This window comes from Magallana gigas, chromosome 6 (genome assembly GCF_963853765.1).
Source record: "Magallana gigas chromosome 6, xbMagGiga1.1, whole genome shotgun sequence".
In the NCBI taxonomy this organism is placed as follows: domain Eukaryota; kingdom Metazoa; phylum Mollusca; class Bivalvia; order Ostreida; family Ostreidae; genus Magallana; species Magallana gigas.
The window spans coordinates 18621625-18640824 of record NC_088858.1 but is presented as its reverse complement, the minus strand read 5'-3'; the positions used below and the strand labels follow the sequence as shown (position 1 = coordinate 18640824).

General features: G+C 32.5%; 1 protein-coding gene and 1 long non-coding RNA gene across 2 annotated transcripts; one reads left to right on the top strand and one right to left on the bottom strand.

Annotated features, from left to right (window-relative positions):
- Window positions 1–2059: 2059 nt before the first annotated feature.
- On the bottom strand, window positions 2060–2645 carry LOC136276299 (uncharacterized). Its single transcript, XR_010714785.1, has 2 exons — window positions 2387–2645; window positions 2060–2155 (listed from the first exon to the last, which is right to left on the bottom strand). It is a non-coding gene; the product is annotated as an uncharacterized lncRNA (long non-coding RNA).
- Window positions 2646–5439: 2794 nt separating this feature from the next.
- Window positions 5440–15236, top strand: LOC109621107 (glucose dehydrogenase [FAD, quinone]). Its single transcript, XM_066087268.1, is given in 10 exon segments — window positions 5440–5559; window positions 7253–7442; window positions 7601–7732; window positions 9752–9873; window positions 10152–10263; window positions 10266–10317; window positions 11527–11665; window positions 13619–13811; window positions 13941–14172; window positions 15070–15236. Coding segments are annotated over 10 exon segments (1458 nt in total). The 3' UTR covers window position 15236.
- The last annotated feature ends 3964 nt before the right edge of the window (window positions 15237–19200 follow it).

Sequence of the window (19200 nt, the reverse complement as noted above, 5' to 3'; positions counted from 1 at the left end):
CAAACCCAAAGTAAACCCAGAGGGGACACAGAGAGTAAACCCCGATCAGAAGTATACCCCTGAAAACAGACGCTAACTGTGTACTCGGAATACACAAGGGGCGAGAATTACATGCAGTAGAATTGTAAGATTAATTACAGGTCTGTTTCACACTGCAGTGCGTACAGTTGACCAATTTTCCAAGTAAACCCAAAGTAAACCCCGAGCAAATCTAAAGTAAACCCTGAGTGGGCCCATATTTTCGAAAGGTAAACCCAGAGTAAACCCAAGGTAAACCCCAAAAGTAAACCCAGGGAATAGTTGGGGTTTACTCTGGTGTTAGGTTGGGTCTGATCGGTACTGTATAGCTGTAGATGTTTTTAAACTATTTTGTTTTGTTCGTCGTAACTTCCGGTCGTCACTGGAAGTACTTCAAAATATATTTATTTTCGTATTTAATTTTTTTTTTACAAAGAATGAATATATTAGTATAAATCCTTACATGTGTCATCTATGCAGTGTTAAATAAACAAAAACATTCTACTTACGGAAAGATATCTCGATTATCTCAGGTAGCAAACAAGTAGTCACGTTTAGCGATATCGTATTTATATCAGAGCACTGACTGTCTAAAAATTGTCTGTCAATTCTAGAGACCTCTTTTGATAATCAAGTTACAACATTTGCAAAACATGGTGTTACCACAAATAATACTTCAAGAGGAGAATCAGATTGAATTTTCTACGTATACGTATTCTTGCAATCAAAATGACAATCCGACAAAGTCATGTATTAATCATTGGTTGCCTACTTCCTTCGACCAACCTGTCTTTTGAAGCTTACAAGGATGTGCTCCTAGATCCTTTTGATCTCTATGACGACTATGCAAAACCGGAACTGTCATCATATTTTAAGATTTTAATACAGACATAATAAACAAACAAGATTTTACACAAACTTCATTTGATCTATCGAGAATTATACCCAAATGGAATGTTCCGAAAATCACATGGGTACCAATTGTGTCCCAATGTTAGCAGACCTATTTTTGTATTCTTGTGAATCAGAATTTATTTAAAAACTTGTACGTAAAAAAAATCAATAACTGGCCTTCAACTCAACATTCGCGTATACCGACGACGTATTATCAATAGACAATTGTTATTTCCATACTTATGTCAACTCTATATATTCCAGTGAACTTGAAATAAAAGATACCACAGAGTCTGATCGTCTGTTTCATATTTGGAAATTTTACTGGAAATGGACATTGATGGTAACAAAAAAAATTATGATAAACGCGATGACTTCAATTTTTCTATAGACAGCTTTCCTTACTTATGTAGCAATATACCTTCATTACCTGCATATGGTGTTTTTGTCTCTCAGTTAATTCGATACGCAAGGGCATGCTCTTCGTATGAACAGTTTCTAAGGCATGGCAAGCTACTGACAAACAAGTTGATAAAACAGGACTATCAATGGTCTCGTTTGAAGTCATCTTTTCATAAGATTTATGGTCGATACAACGACATTGTCAGCAAATACAATCTTCCAATGGGCCGCATGCTGACCGGCCTTTTTTTGAATACTAATTGTTAGACCATATTTAATCACCTAATTGTCTATGGACTTTTCCGTTTTTTCCCGATTACGACAAAGAGCACACGGCGGATGTAACCGGTCAGCAGAGAATGCTCACTCCTCCTAATATAATCCTACCTCTATCTTTTTGGAGGTCCTTCGTTGCTCTGCTTTAAATTTGTATTTCGTTTTATGGATTTTTGAGATGGGTTTTTTTTTTTATCGACAAGGCAATAGAAATTGGCCTGAGGACGTTCTACAAAACGGCATGGAAAAACATGAAATGATCCTTATCCAAACTTCCTAGTTCATAATCTTATTAATGCAAGTCCGCAAACATACCTGACATGTGTAAATTGTGGAAAGACTAATATGTTTTACGGTGCTACCTTTCTGGCGAGCGCAGCAAGAATTACACACACGTACCTTGCATCAGTTTTATTTAGGTATCAACGAACGTCAAAGAATTTTTGAGAGAGTATTGTGTAACAGGGGGTATATTTGTTGAATGTTGAAGAAATCAAACAACGCCTGTTCGGGTTCTGGGCATCTCCAATATTTATTAAGATAGATGGTAAACAAATGAATAGCCCTACAATGAATAACAACAAGATAAATATACGGCATAAAAATATTACAATAGGAGCAAGTTGCGCTAAAGGGGAACAACTCTTTACATTAATCCATTACACATCTATGAATTACGGTATGTATTAATTCATGTATCTAAAAATAGGTTTACAATGATATTCATCTGTAATGTCTATAAACAGATAAAGACATCACTATATTATTCTAAATCATAAAACACAGTTAAACATACCATTCTATGGGAATGCGCTCTTGTACAGTATTACAACTCTATGGTATGTACAGTGTACTATCTGGTATGGCAACTACAAATTATTGTAAAGTTTACATTAATAAACTTGTACTTATGTTCACAATATAAAGGGATAAAAACAGTGAACATATTCATGTTATTCTTATCTATTAAAAAGTTGATATCTCACAAAATCATTCACTCTTACTGTGCATGAGCTATTGTTTTAATTTGGCAAAATTATAGAATTTACTGTTAATGAAATGTATAACTATTAATCAAATTATTAGAATTAGTAATGTTAACTTACCAAGAGGTAGAGTTTGTTACGTTTCAAAAGTCAGCTTTCAGATTACGAAAACACCTCCACTCTCTTTGATGTGACAAAGAAATATCACAAACCAGCTCCAAGAATTTGGAGGGAAATATCAACAACCAATAAAATCAAAGAAGACAAAACTAAAAACCAATTGAATACCTAGATACATTATATATTTGGCCAGAACCTTAATTACAACCCTAAGGCAATTTATACCATGGTCAAGATAGCTGCCTGTTCTATTCAATTGACCATGACCAGAATTTTAAGTTTATTAAAGATTTTATTATATACTTTAGTATTAAGTTTTAAGTTTATTTGTACAATAATTAAAACATAATTATATTAATTTAATTATCAAATAAATTAATTACTTTTATTTATAGATTTATTAATTTCATAATTAATAAATCTGTAACTCCTACAATTGCTCTACAATAAGTATGCCAAAGGTACTAATTTTAATGGTTATGATACATACAGCGCAACCCCCGAGAGAGAGAGAGAGAGAGAGAGAGAGAGAGAGAGAGAGAGAGTTCCTGTTTGTTGGTGTGTAATTTCCCACTTTTAAATTTGATGGTCTGACTATATGCAATATCTACATAATTTTTTTAACTGTTTATTTCATTTTTTCATTTTATTCCTTTTTATTTAGTTCAAAATGTCCTATTGTTTATTTCCTCCCTACTCATATACTTACCTGCATGCCTACTGTACATGCATGCACAATTAGCTTAAAAATGGATCGATATGACAGTAAAGTATGGCTCTTGCTAATATATATACATAAAATCTCTATATTAAAAAAAAATAAAAACAAATCATATGTCAATGAGGCAGGTATCGCAGTGTACATACTGAAATAGTCAGTACACTCATTACAGATGTTTGATCCACCTCTAAATTTATCGCGGGAAATATAGCGCGAGTGCACTGTGACATCATCCATGACTTTGTTCGTCTTTGTTTACGTTTCTCGACTCAATATACGGAGGTATGGAAGCATGTGACAAATCTTTTGAGTCTCGCCAAAGCATATGCGGTACTCATAACGTGTCTTCAAATTTTAAGTCACCGTAAATTACGAGTTAAAAGTCGGCCATTTTTGGCATAGCACCACGGGTGAAAACATTAGAGAGCATTATGGGACGTAGACAAAAAATTTTGTTTGATGAACTGTAGGTTTCTAAAGCTCGTTCTTTTCCCCGCGCACACTGGTTCTTAGAGCTCGCTTCGCTCGTTATTACTTAAGTCTAGCAGAGGAAATTCAAGACCTGACTAAATTCGACATGGTATTTAAACAGCAAATTGACCAGCTTGTATACGCTATTGACAATAATTTCAATCCAACATTTAATTCAAAAATTTTGCTATCACATGAGGAAATTCAACATCATATTAAATCACTATCCAAGGGAAAGCATCTGTTCCAGATTTTCTCACGAACGAACATATTATTTTTGTGGCAATAAAACTGTTGATGAATTATGTATTTTGTTTAATTCGATACTTAGACATGCACATGTTCCTGAAATGTTCAATGTTGGTGAGGTTATATCAGTTTTTAAAGGTAAAGCAAAGATAAAAGTAATCGTAAAAATTAAATAGTTATAACTCTTACATCTATATATCTATGCTGGCTGTTTATTGCAGGCAAATCTGAAATGTGATAGACTTGTTGAACGAGATTGCAGAAACGCAAGAGGTAAAATTCATTTATTCAATCCTGTCCAAAAATTGTCCAAGAACTCTCGAAATACTCACCTCCTCTACTCTGTACACCGAATCTCGGCCTTTGGTTAGTAAAAGGACATAAAGACAAATGTTTCTATTTCTTGGTAGACTAGATCGATATTGCATGTCATTTGAAATTGTTTATATACATGAAAGACGGAAATGAGGATCCGCTTTTTTATACATAACTTACCGTAATGCGGAAACTAGATTTCAATCCAGAATAAACTCATAGTTTTATGTTAAGTTCTCTTTAACGATTGATATATATGTAAATAAAAGATTGTGGTATGAAAAAAAAGTCCAACAAAATGTTTTTTGCATTTAAAACCAAATACGTTTATCAATATCGGGCATTCATTTTTTCTAGGTATATACTAGGCTTTGACCAGTGCGTGCACGGGTTGACATTGCATGTTATATCGGACATTTACGAAATAGATAGATCAATACATAGTATTGATGACATTTACATAACAAAGCTTTAAGCCTTCAATAATGCTATAAATTTAATTTCACTCTGCCTTGTTAGAATAATCTAACTGTGTCTCGGGACAGGCTTTCACTACGGTTGAAATGCCTCCCATATGCCCGTAATCAGAGATATATATAACATGTATAACACATATAAATGTCTCTGCCGTAATCCTAATGTAGGCCTAGCAGAAAATTGCAGATCGAATCCCTCCTAAAAGATTTTGGAGAAAATTAATGAAGTTGAACATACATAGCATACTGTGCTTTAGCGTGCGTGTGATGTGCATGCGCAAGATTGTAAAATAAAAAAAATCCAGATGATTTCCTGAATTTTTTGAGGAAGTTTTGTTGATTATTAAATAGCGAAGCTTGATTGAGAAAAAATAAAATCAGATTGGTAATCTTCAAGTACCAATGATGTTTAAAATATATAAAACAAAAGAGAGTACTCTCCCGATTTATCCGTAAAAATTCGAGCCTATAATTTTAATATAGTAGAATAGATACGAATTGGATTAGCACCATGACAAACATGTATACAATAGGTTTCTTACTTAGAAGGGAGCTGCCCGTTAATGAAGATTTGGCACATAGAGATACTACCCTTAAGAATGGTAATGCTGAAATATTTTACAAGGAAATAGTACTAAGCAATTGCTTTAATATGAAAACATGTCATTTTATTATACTTAATTATAATTATTCTATTTAACGTGTCATCTGATTAGTCTAGAGAGTCATGTGATAGGGGTAAAAACTCGTGTCTACCGGGGAAGGTTTATTTTTCGTGGGCGTTTTCTAACACCAAGGAACCCCATGGAACCCCAATGATACCCGAATAATACAAATTTAAAACATATTGGGGACACATTCGTATCTCTGAGACATCCTAAGTACCCCATGAAACCCAAAAAGACCCAAAAGATACCCAAACAAACCCCCAAGAAACGCCAAAGATACTCAAACGAACCTCAAGGAATCCCAAGGATACCAAAATCATAAAAATGCATCCCCTTGGGACTTATTGGTATCCCATAGAAAGTCTGGGCGGACTCCAAAAACGGAGTAAAAGGAAGAGATTTCTGAAGAGTAAAAATACTTCCAAAACGGAGTTCGACGCATGCGCCATAAATAAAGAAATCAATTATTTCTTTTAAAATATTATTATTTGACTTGTGTTTTATGTATTTATTAAATATTATATCCATGGAGTTTGAATATAATAACCGATTTCCATTTTCCTTAATAACTTTTTTTAAAATTAGAAAATTTAGAAAAATTTCCAAGAGCTCCTCCCCCCTTCCCTTTTGTTTCAATTTATAAAGATCAATTCAAAACATCTACCCGGTATAAAAATTTTCAGTATTTTTTTTCTAATCCTAATGATCAAATAAATCTTTCCACCAAAGCATTTATTGATATTCTTAGTATTGACTTTTTCATTTTCAAAAATGTGCCTGTCCCAATAGACTTTATGGACCTTCATTAAAAACGTACTGTCTTTGTTATAAAAGGACTATATATGATATGAGTCAAATTTGGCCCCCATAATTTGTCATTTTTGAAAGTGTTACAGATACATTAAATTGTTACGTTATTTTAGGAAGAGTTGATATAAGATAATCTTTCACCTATTTATTTGATTTATTTACACTCACTGGCAGTATATGATGTCAGAAGTGACGCTATTTTTATAATTCAATCAAAATCAGCCAAAAAAATTTCTTATCGTTTTTCAAATTGGAAATATAGAGCACAGCTTTCTTTTGTCACTTATTAGTCTTGGATAGATACATTTTCAATGAAAATATTTTGTTTGTTCAAGCATGTGTTCAATGCTTTCTGAAAGAAAACTGCTTAAAGCAAGCCGTTTAATGATAAAAATGCGAAAATGGCGGGAAAAGGCACATACTAAAGTGACTATCAGTTTTGATAGTCACTTTAGTTTGTGCAACATTCTTACTATTTCTTGGGTAGTTTCTGTCTTCAATTTTCACTATGACCTTAAAATAGTCGAAGCTTGAAGTTCTTAGTAATACAACTGCACTGATTGAGAGGAATGTCAATAACACCCAGTATCAATAAAGCATGTATATTTAATACTAATTGACAGTGAATTACTTTTTGTAAATGTGTACTGAGTTGCATTGCACTTTGAAAAAAAATTCAGAGTGCGCTGACTTGGTCCCACATTAACCGCACTTTAAAAATAATAACTTTAGGGAATGATTTAAACGTTACATGTATAAGAAAAAATATATATTTCTGAAAGATATAACGTCACATAAAGATAAAATTATTGACATGTCAACGCCTAATGATTTGTTTTGCAACAGAGTTCTGCTTGGCCACGAGGACGAGTTCTTGGAGGTTCTAGTAGTCTAAATTACCTGCAGTATGTACGCGGCAGTCGTCATGACTATGACGGTTGGTCCACCGAGGGATGTGTTGGTTGGAGTTACAAAGATGTTCTTCATTATTTCGTAAAATCAGAAAATATAAAAATACCGGAACTCCAAAATTCAGGTATTTATTTTGTTTACATGTATAGCTTTTTTTTAATTTCCTCCGCTGAATGTATGAACAATTTGATTCGATAAAATTATATTTCATAGATTTTATCCCACTAAACTAACCAATATGAGCAAATTATGGATAAAATACGTTTGACCTATTTACGTTAGACTATCATGGTAGAGATGGATATTTGTCTGTCAGTGATGGAACTGCTACGCCTCTCAACAAAGAGATTTACGCACGGGCAATGGAAGAGCTCGGCTACCCTACCATAGACTGCAACGGAAGATCACAGATAGGTTAGTGCTCCGACGGTAAATGCATACAAACTATGAGTTTTGCCAAGACTTCAAGTCAGGACGGACTATTATGTGTTTTAGTCTGTTGGTCACCCTGTTTAATATTACCAATATAAGTCCATAAAGCCCACAAACATCCAAATTGCACAAATAACATAAGAAAGACGATATACTCATGCAAAGAAATATCCATTACTATTTTTCAATATTTTTAAATTTAAAAATAGATTTGTAAAATATGCCAACTCGCACACTTTCTATCTTTTCGCAAACAAGAAAAAAAATCTGACGTTTTCTACCTCGAAAGTTCAATTGAAATTACAAAATCAGGGATGGGGTAATTGACAGAAGTATTTGTAATTGAGTGTAATTAATTACATTTTTCAAAGTATTTGGAAGTAATTTGTAATTGAGTCTCCCTTCAATTACAAGTAATTGAATGTTTTTAAATACATTACAAAAAATATCATGTATTTTCAATAACTTTTCAATTACATTTCAATTACTTTTTTCAAGTTAAAAATTTAAAAAGGTATCATATTCAGTTCAGGTCTTCATTAACTTTTAGCTTCAAGCAGTACATTTTATCAGTACAAATAAATGTAAAGAATAATATGCATGTACAGATATATAAGTTTAACAGGAATATGACATACAGAAAGGACTATGTGCGGTATGGTGAAATATCTGCCCCCGATTTCAACCAATTTTTAAAAAGTATTAAAATCAAATCTTCAAAAACCATTGTACAGAGGATGCCTATCACTTTTATTTTGATTTTAGTCAACATTGCTCATTTGCTGTTTATTTATGACGTCTTCTAAATGACCTTTTCCCGCAAATTTGCAAACAAATGAAAATATTCTCATTTTTGCTTTATATTTTGCACCTGGAAGTATAGAGCACAGGTCTGCTCAAGTGCGATTTTAACATATGTTTTTCTTCAGATAGTTTTACACATTATACTACAAAATTGTACTTGAGTAAGCCTGCGCTCGATGTTTCCCATTCGTAAAACCATCGGAAAACACCCATTTTTTGCTATTAAACATCAATTTATCTAAATAAGGCAACCTTCATGACGTCATTTCTACATTATGACGTCACTGTGGTTATAACCTTTTACACCCTTATTTTTAATATGATTTTAACTATTTTTCACCTTTGTTTTAAAGCTCTTTATAAAACTTTAATTTTGGGGGCAAAAAATGCTTAAAACCGCACATAGTCCTTTAATAATTATGTTTAGGTTGCATACCTGTTTTAAATGGGCTTGTATCTATACACTGATTTAGTGTCTCATTATGTTTGATGTGTTTATACAACATGACGCTCTAGAAAAGGTCTAATTTGTTCAGGCCTGAAGCCCTCTCATACCCAAGAACAAATGTAGTATGGACTAAAAGTTTAGTATGAAAATTCTTGTTCAGAACCAACCATGAACCAGATGACACTGAGTTTTGTACCCATTGTAATGTTTATATATTATTTTAAAGCAAAATCTTTAAATGATGATTAAAATGAACGCAAACCTTTAAAGACATTACCATAAAAAAGTTGTGTGTGTCTCAGTGCTGTTTCTACATGTATATATTCTTAAGATATTAAAAGTAATTGAAATGTATCTAATTACATTTGTCAAAGTAATTGAAAGTAATTAATTACATTTTAAAAAACAATGTAATTGTAATTGCAAGTAATTGACAAAATTATTGATGTATTTGAAAGTAATTTATTACATTTCAAAGTAATTGACCTTGTACGAAATCTACTTTAAAGAAGTGAATACGGGGTAAATAATGATTCAATTATTTTTGGGCAGAATTTGAGTAATAGTATGCAATATGTTAAAAAAGTAAAAGAAGGGTTACGTTTTGTTAAAACTGAAAAATATTATTTGTACATTTTAGGTATTTGCATTTTGTCAGGTATTGAACTGTATCTTAAAATTAAAGTTTTTCCTTTTTCGTTTTCTAAACGCATCTTTCAACTCTGACCACTTCTTTTAATTGTGTTTAGGTTATTCTCCGTCACAGGAAACAGCTCAGAATGGTGAGCGAAGTAGTACCGCCAAGGCATACCTTAGACCTGTTATGGGACGTAACAACCTACATGTCTCTCTAAATTCATATGTCACCAAGGTAAAAAAAAAACTGTATTAACTGTATAAATTATCTAGTTTACTTCAGAAGTTATGTTTAATAACGACTCATATCAAACTACATGTATAAACTAAAATAAGAATTTTTCTTCTTAAAAAACCGTCAGTCTGTTATACATGTAAGTATAAGAATTGTTACAGACACAGTGATAGAAATTAAAACTTTTAATTAAATGAGACAACTTGATGTACATAATACGATACAATCATACCACAATTTTTGAAATATTAATCTTTGATTTTATTCTACCTGTACAGATTATTATAAAAGACAAGAGAGCCACAGGTGTATTGTTTGTTCGCAACAACATAAAGCATGAGATAATGGCTAACAAAGAAGTTATCGTTTCCGCCGGAGCTGTTAACTCCCCAAAATACTAATGCTTTCAGGAATTGGACCAAAAAACACCTCAAATCATTGGGGGTATTATACAATAGAACCATTGAAATTAGTTCAAAAAAGTTATATAATAAACTAATGACCAAAATATAACAACATCGAAAAAAACGACAAATACATAACGTCAATTTTGTGCATATGTGATTTGTACAACAAATTTACGTGACGTAAGTCTGTAAAATGTATTTTTAATTAGATTCCAGTTGTTGTTGATCTTCCGGTAATATAATATAATAATAATATAATATAATGAACTAATGACCAAAATATAACAACATCGAAAAAAACGACAAATACATAACGTCAATTTAAATTTACGTGACGTAAGTCTGTAAAATGTATTTTTAATTAGATTCCAGTTGTTGTTGATCTTCCAGTAGGGAAGAATTTGCAGGATCATGTGATGACGTTATTAGAATTTCATGATAATACGTCCCGTGTTGCCACCCAGGCCAAAGTTGCATCGCCTATGAATATCCTGAAATATTTGTTATTCGGAACGGGTAATTCATTATCAATAGTTTCCGATAGTCTTATTATTACAGATATATTTATCAACGATGACACTTGAAAACAAAGTAACTGATTAATAGATAATAATATTTTCTGGTCGTATTAATTAGGTTCATTGAGTAAAACGCATGCTGAAGGAACCGCTTTTCTCGGGAGCAACAGAAGCATTCCTCCAGAAATCCAACTTCATTTTCTCACCTTTTCGTTTCATCCTGAAGATGCAGATGTATTTTTAAATACTTATAATATTGATAAAAAAGTATGTGGAAGCCAAATGCTATTATGCAATCACATATGTAAAGCCCCTTTCACAATTGGCGCACGACCACTTTACACTACTTTGCGATCGAAATTTTTGAGCTTCGCACGAGCTCTCGCATGCGTTGCACGAGCCCTCGCTTACGTTGCACGAGCTGTCGCATTCGTTGCATACGTTTTACTGGTCGCATCAAGTCTCCTCTGAATAGTGGACATGCACACTATTCAGACGCGACCAAACGCGATCCAAATTTTCGCAGTGCAACGCACGGACATTAGTACGAACGTTTTAAAACGTTTTGTGTACTCGCAAGAGTGATGCACGATTTATAAATATCGTGAGATAAATCACTGGTGTTTTTGCGTCTGTTTTGCGACCGTGAGACTGTTGCTCAACGTGTCTCATGTAATCTTGCAACGTTTTACTATCATTGCACGATTTATAAGTCATATTTGTTTTAGACCTTTATTGACCATGGATCCTGCTGCACCGATACCTCCCCGCCGTTTGCTAGGTTTGCTAAATATCCGAGCACAACTCCAAGAACTCCAGCAAAAGACATATGGCCGTGCTAGCGTTACTTATTCGTCGTCGACAAAGGTATGTAAGACAAAGAAGACGTTGGTGGGTCAAGCCATGGATTGAAAGGCGCATGTTATTTGGCCAATATCACAAATTGATGACGGAGATAGAGAGAGAATGCTGTTTTTGTCATTTTCTTCGGCGGCATCTTCCCTCGCATTCAACAATGTCTAATAAAATCTGTCGAGTACGGGCCGCATATATATATATATATATACCCGCTCTGACTCGTACGAGCATTAGTACAATGGAACGCATGATCGGACGAGCGCCGTCCGTCCAATCGCATTGGCGCACGTTCAATCGTCCGATCACTTCGTCTCTCGCGCGATCCTATCGATTATCTTACAACACTCGCTTTCATTGTACATCAGTCGCATATAGACGCAAGATATATCGCAAGATATAATGCGTTTACATCGCACAACGCTTGCTTATATTGTGCGAGTTTCGTACGAGTACTTTTTTTCATATGCGATTATTTTGGCAACAGTTTGCGAACCCTATCTAATTTTTTTGGTTGCACGAATATTTGGTCGCTTCTGCTCGTGCGCCAATTGTAAAAGGGGCTTAAGTCAATTCAAAACACAAATCGTTAGCTTATATATCAGATATTCAGGCTTGGGGCGAATTATATTGTAAAATAATGTATAACATTACCGTTTACTTCATGAATATGGGCGTTAAACTACCATTATTATTACTTCATTTTCTAGAAGTAATAAATTTCATTACAATAACATGAGTAAAGAAATGTATTGCCAGTATCATTACTTTGTCAAACGTCGACAATAAGTTTAATAAAAGTAAATTTAATTATTTCAAATATAAAACACACTTAATATATCTACAGGTCATGTTCACTATCAGGTTCAAATTTAATGACTTGTACACGAATGATGTTGCACTTTATGATGTTCAAAGTTTCAAATGTTTTATCTTATTACTGCATCCTGTTTAGTTTGAAAATACCAGAGCTCTTTACATAAGTCTTTACAGCAGCAGTAAGCTGTAACTGAAAGATACTATTTATCTTATATCTTAACAGGATATATAACGAGTTCAGGCAATAAACGAAAAAACACATGTTCATGAATTTTATGTTTTCTATCAGTCCAAATAATGTTCTAAATATACAACACAGAGAGAGAGAGAGAGAGAGAGAGAGAGAGAGAGAGTTATAATTTTGGAAGTGATTTTCAAGCTTCCAGATATTATGTTTAAACAGTGTATTTATTTTTGCTTTTAAAGGTGCATGTCTGCTCTCTATTCTATTGAAACACACCAAAGAGAGAAGATCGGGGTGCTAAGCACCTCTTAAAACAATGGCTGGTTTGATTCTCAGATTATCCCGAGATCATTGTCGTTGCTCAAGTGCACATTCTTCACAGTTAAAATTTTATTGAATGTACAACGACGAAATGGGGTAAAATTTTCAAATGATCTTAAACTCTTTATCACAACACTCATAGATCTTATCAATTATGTTGTTAAAGCTAAAAATATTGACAATTTAAAAGTAGGTTTTTAAAATTTTTATTTAAGTCATACAAGTAAAATATTTTTATCACAACATCTTTCTTTCGCTTTTTTAGATTAATTTAAATCAAATACATTTTCAGTTATTTAATTCGTTACAATTTAAAACATGATCATGCATAAATAAGCATAGTAATGCCTTGTAATGCCAGCATTACACTATATTTTGGTAAGTAATGAATTATATTTAATTTACTATTACTCAAAATGCTAACTTTGTGGCATTACACATTACTAGCATTACTTTGAAAACATGTGAAAAATTGCAATGCATTGCTATTATATTTAGCATTACCCCAAGCCTGCTGATATCTCAAAAGTCGATGGGAACTCTCACATACATATCAATATTAACCATCTAGGTCTTTAAAATCAACAATATATAATTTTAATATTTTCTAAATATTATGGTGCCAATTTTTCTTTCACTAGATGAAAGAGGGCAAGAAAAAGGAGTATCAGCATAATACAGACAGAAACATTGAGACTTTTACTATATTTTCGATTCTACTTCATCCAAAGAGTAGAGGTACGATAAGTCTTAAAAGTGCTGACCCCTTTGATCCACCGATCATTGACCCAAACTACCTTGACCATCCAGATGACATAAAAACGTTAATGAACGGTAAATACTTTAATTTTTGATTTTTTTTATTGTGTTTGCGATGCATGTGTTTATTTTTTTTAAATTGGCATTATATATGAAGTTTATTTCAAAATCAGAAAAATCTTTCGAACTGTATTTTGCTTAAAGGGATACGAGAGGTATTGAAGTTGGGCGACACGGTATCTTTTAAAAAGATTGGTGCCTCTTCCCAGGATCCGCTGGAGTTGTATGCCCCGCAATGCGAAAGTCACAAACCTAACTCCGACGATTACTGGATCTGTAGAATCAGACACTACACTTATACACTGTATCATCCTACATCTACATGTAGAATGGGGTCTAAAGATGACCCGACAGCTGTAGTAGATCCAGAACTCAGGTATTTTACTTGGGGTTATTCATAATCTTAGAAATCAGAAATCATAGGAAACAAATCAAGTTCACCTGTCTTAAACGATGTAACTTAATCTGTTATTTTACTAGTTTACTAATATAGCATAATTTTACTTTAGTCCCTTGTAAAAGTACTTAAGCTAAACAGTCAAATACCAAATATAAGTTTTATAGAAGTTTAGAAGCTGTTCACTATTAAAAGGGTGTATTTAAAGCCACAACAAAAAAATCAATAAAAGTTTTTATTAATCAAGAAATCAAACTATTATCAAAGTAATATCATTAGAATAACTTGTTGAGCTGAGGAAAATCATTTAAGGTGTACTGTAGCCTGGTTTAGATTACATATACGAGATATTGCATCAATCTTTTACGATGAATAATAGAAGAAGTTTAATTTTGCATACGCATATAACCAATATAAGTCAATGCACAGTACCGATCAAACTCAACCTAACAGAAAGTAAACCCCAACTAAACCCTGGGTTTACTCTGAGTTTACTTCGGGTTTACTGGAGTGGACCCAAAGTAAACCTAGAGTGGACACAGAGAGTAAACCCGGCCAGAAGTAAACCCCTGAGAGCAGATGCTAACTGTGTATTCGGAATATACGAGGGGTAGGAATTACAGGTAAGTAATTATAAGTAAAATTAAAATACTAGCCTGTTTCACACTTCAGTGCATACAGTTGACCTCAACAGCAATTTCAAAATACCAAGGGTAAACCCAAAGTAAACCCTGAGTGGACCCAAATTTTCAAAACGTAAACCCAGAGTAAAGCCCAGGTACACCCAAAAAGTAAATCCAGGGTTTAGTAAGGGTTTACTCTGCTGTTAGATTGGGTCTGATCGGTACTGTATTTCTAAAGTTGACACTTTTTCAGATTGAGAGGAACTAAGAACCTACGTGTTGTTGATGCATCTGTCATGCGAAACATAATATCTGGAAATGCAAACGCTGCTACAATCATGATAGCGGAAAAGGCAGCTGACGTGATAAGAAACATCGATAGTGTGAAATACATGAGAGAAAAAACTGATAAATTGTGATAGCTGTAAATATGAGTCAACTTATGTTTGAAATTGAGTTTTTATAAAGTACTTTCACCTCAGAAGATGCAAACCTGTAGTTCTAGTTCTTGTTTATGAAAGAGCGAGAGCCACAAAGCATTAAAAATTGCCCTATCATAAAAATCACCATAATTTGGTGAAATATAGGGTAGAATTTTAGCCTTTCATTACTGTTTTTTTTTTTGTTTCGATATCTATCATATTTTTTTTATAAACGGAGTTTTCAATATGGCATTGTTTTGATGAAAAAATGTAGAACAGACGTCATTTTTGTTAAGTGACGTCATGAAATGATAAAATATCGAATGACTTGAATCTAATAAGATAAAACAAAAAACAAATAAAATTATCTTGTAGACATTATAGATAGTTTATGAAAATAAATTTATTAATGAGAATACCATTAAAAGCTTTTTTACAATAAAGTTTAATTACAGGGACCAGTGCTGAAGGGCAATATAACGGCAGTACATTTAAATATGTCGGTGCATCAAAAGTTCTTTTTTCTGCAATTTGAAACTGCATGAAGTAATGCTGATGATGCGAAGTGTATAACATTGAATTCTGCTAATGTAATAACAAATTATTAAAAAAATATATATAGATATAACAGAATAACGGTAATTGAATTTAAAAGAGATATATGTAGTCTCGAATTTTGATGCTTTACTGTAACAGTCTGTGTAAATTATTCTGCCTGACTTTTTTACTTGTTTCAATGCTTCAATATTTTCACCCAATCCTGGCGCATTACAGCAGTGAGATGTCCTTCGAAATGTTTTATTTTCCAATTTTCCCGTGGGGTCACCGTGCGTTCCTGTGCGCTTACCAAGCGTTCACTTGCGCTATCCGCTCCGCTCCGTTTCCGCTCATCGTTCATAAAGCGCCCACCGTGCGTTAACAAAGCGTTCGCCTTGCGCTCACTGTTAATTTATATTCTTTTGGGGTTTTCATCTTAAATAATCTACATTTGTTTTACTGTCATTAACCTTAGACACTTCTCTTCAGGGAAGATTTTGTAACACTGCATCAATCAACAACATCTTATTTTCGATAAAGTATATAATTTTACATTTGTCGGATAGTTTCATATTTCATATAACACTGGATGATATCCCGCCCAAGCGCGGGATTTTACACTTTACACACGACTTTGATATTACATGTAGCTTATTATGTTGAACCAAATTCTTTTGTTCATTTTTATATATAATGTGTCAATTTTTTTTCTTAATTGCTTTCTTAATGTATGCATTAGAATTAAAAATTAAAAAAAAAAACTGCATGGCTTAACATTTAAAGAAGTGGATAGGGATGAAACAAATGGCCTTTTTTATTATTCATTTATTTATTTATTTTTTTTGTAGTTCACTAAAAAATATCACGAAAGCCCATTGAGCTCATTTTCGTAGGTAAAAAAATATTTTTTTCGCGAATAAACGCGCAACTTTCGCGATATAACGCGTTAATGTCGCAAATAAACGCGAAACTTTCGCGAATAAACGTGTAACTTTCGCGAATAAACGTGTAACTTTCGAAAATTAACGCGAATTAACGCTAAACCATTATATATATTTTGTCATTCCATACAAAACCCTTATAAAGATAAACGATTGAAAACCAACACAATTTAAGTTTTATATCATTAAATACTCATTATTCATTATTATTATAATAGCCGTTTTGCGTTGATTAATGAACACAAAATTTTCTTTTTTGCATATAGATAATTATAAATCTGATCAAACTTAGTAACATTTTTAGATCTTATATGTCCAAAGTAGATAAGTTTGAGAATCATATTAAGATTTTCATTTGTTCGCCAGCCCTGTGTTAAAACAAGCATTCATCGATCTTTTTTCTTATAAAATTGATATAAATTCAATCGTGGGAAACCTTTAAAATCTTAGTATCAATTTTCAAATGACATATGTGATAAATTTGGAGGACGAATTTACGTCATCTAGATTTGAACAAAAGATTGAAAATTTCAATTCACAGCTTGACTTACTTTTTTTTTATATTAAACTAGACGTTAATTTATGTCGCGGCGATATAACATATATCATAACGTTTTAAACAATTATATCCTTTAAATTCTAAAATGATGCTTAACAAAACGTTTAATTCGAGTTAAAATTGTTATAATTAAAATATGTTGCTGCTTCATTTTCAATAATAGAGCGCCCTTTAGAATGTGAGGAGCGCGATGCATTATGTCCTTTGAAAATCAGTACTAAGATTTAAAAGATTTCCAACGTTTGAATTTATGTTAATTTGTATAAAGTTAAATCTTATTCATTTACACCTTTATATGATATTATTTAGTTTTTTTTTTAATTAATACATTTGTTTTTAGTAATTATTAGGGGTTCATAGGGGTTCTTCTATGAAATAACAATATCTATTAAGTTTCGCGTTTATTCGAGAAAGTTTTGCGTTTATTCGCGAAAATGACGCGTTATATCGCGAAAGTTTCGCGTTTTTACGCGAAAGTAACGCGTTAAATCGCGATAGTTACGCGTTTTTTTTCGCAAAACAAACGCGTTTATTTGCGAAATTATTGCGTTATATCGCTAAATTTTCGCGTTTATTCGCAAAAGTCATGCGTAATATCGCGGTAGTTACGCGTTTATTTGCGAAACTAACGCGTTTATTCGCCAAACTTTTGCGTTTATTCGCGAAAAAAAAATTACCTACGAAAATGAGCTGAATGGGCTTTCGTAAAATATAACAAACTTTTTTTTTTTAATATTATTCCTAACCAGTGAGTTGGTATTTATTGCGTCTCTAAATTTTGTTCTGTAGGTCAAATTCTAATATACTTTTATTATTGTTCCCTAAAAAAAAATCAGATAAAACACTGCTTTGAAAAAATAATTGGGCAGGCGCCCCCTCCCCTATTCAAGTTTCCCGCTTCATGTATTAATATAGACGTACAATGTGGAACACCTTTCAATGTTTACAAGTTATTAAATGTTTATGGTTTACTTCAAATCTGTCGTGGTATATAGATGTATAATTAAAAAAAAAACGCTTGAGTATGCATATTTATTTGCATTATTTAAACCAAATTTGTCAGTTGTTAAGTATATGCCCAACGGTTAACTCGCCCTACACTTTTTGCCGTGACGTTAATTAGTCTACCCGCGTTCAAGGACACCCCTTTCTGGAAAGATTAAATCGATAAACACTACTTATAAAAAAAAAAAGTGGGATTATCTATATGCAATTGTTTGGAAAAAAAAATACTTAAATACAAACCCACAACTTATCAACAAATAAAAAAGAAAAAAAGTAATATTTCAAAATCTGATTTTTGTGTAACAAACAAAACTATCTTTAAAACAATAAGAGGAGTTTATGCGTAAAATAGGGGAATTTTTTTTTTGCAAAAATGACTAAGCCTATCGCAAACATGATCAAATATCAATATCCAAGGAATACAAATATGCACACCCCTTGAAATATATATATATATATATATATATATATATATATATATATATATATATATATATATATATATATATATATATATATATATATATATATATATATATATATATACACACAATTGATCTGTAAAACAAACACTTCCAATCTTGAAATCTGTAGGAGGGGTTTTCCTTACAGTAGGGATATCCTTTAAGCAATATTTTGCAATAATATAACCGAACTTCAAGAGTTGGTATTTTTTGCATAAATTATCAAAATCCAAATAATTCGCATACCTCTGATGTATAATTGATATGCAAAACAAAATAGTCCAATCTTGAAAACTGCAGGAGTTTTCCGTATGAAAGCGGTACCCCTTTGTCAGCCGCCCACCAGCGATTTTCACTATTTCATAAACCGGATTTTTCTTTATGAAATCCTGATTAAAAACTGTATTATTTCTATAAGCTGGGTTATATTCAAAAGATTATTTATAACAAGATCAC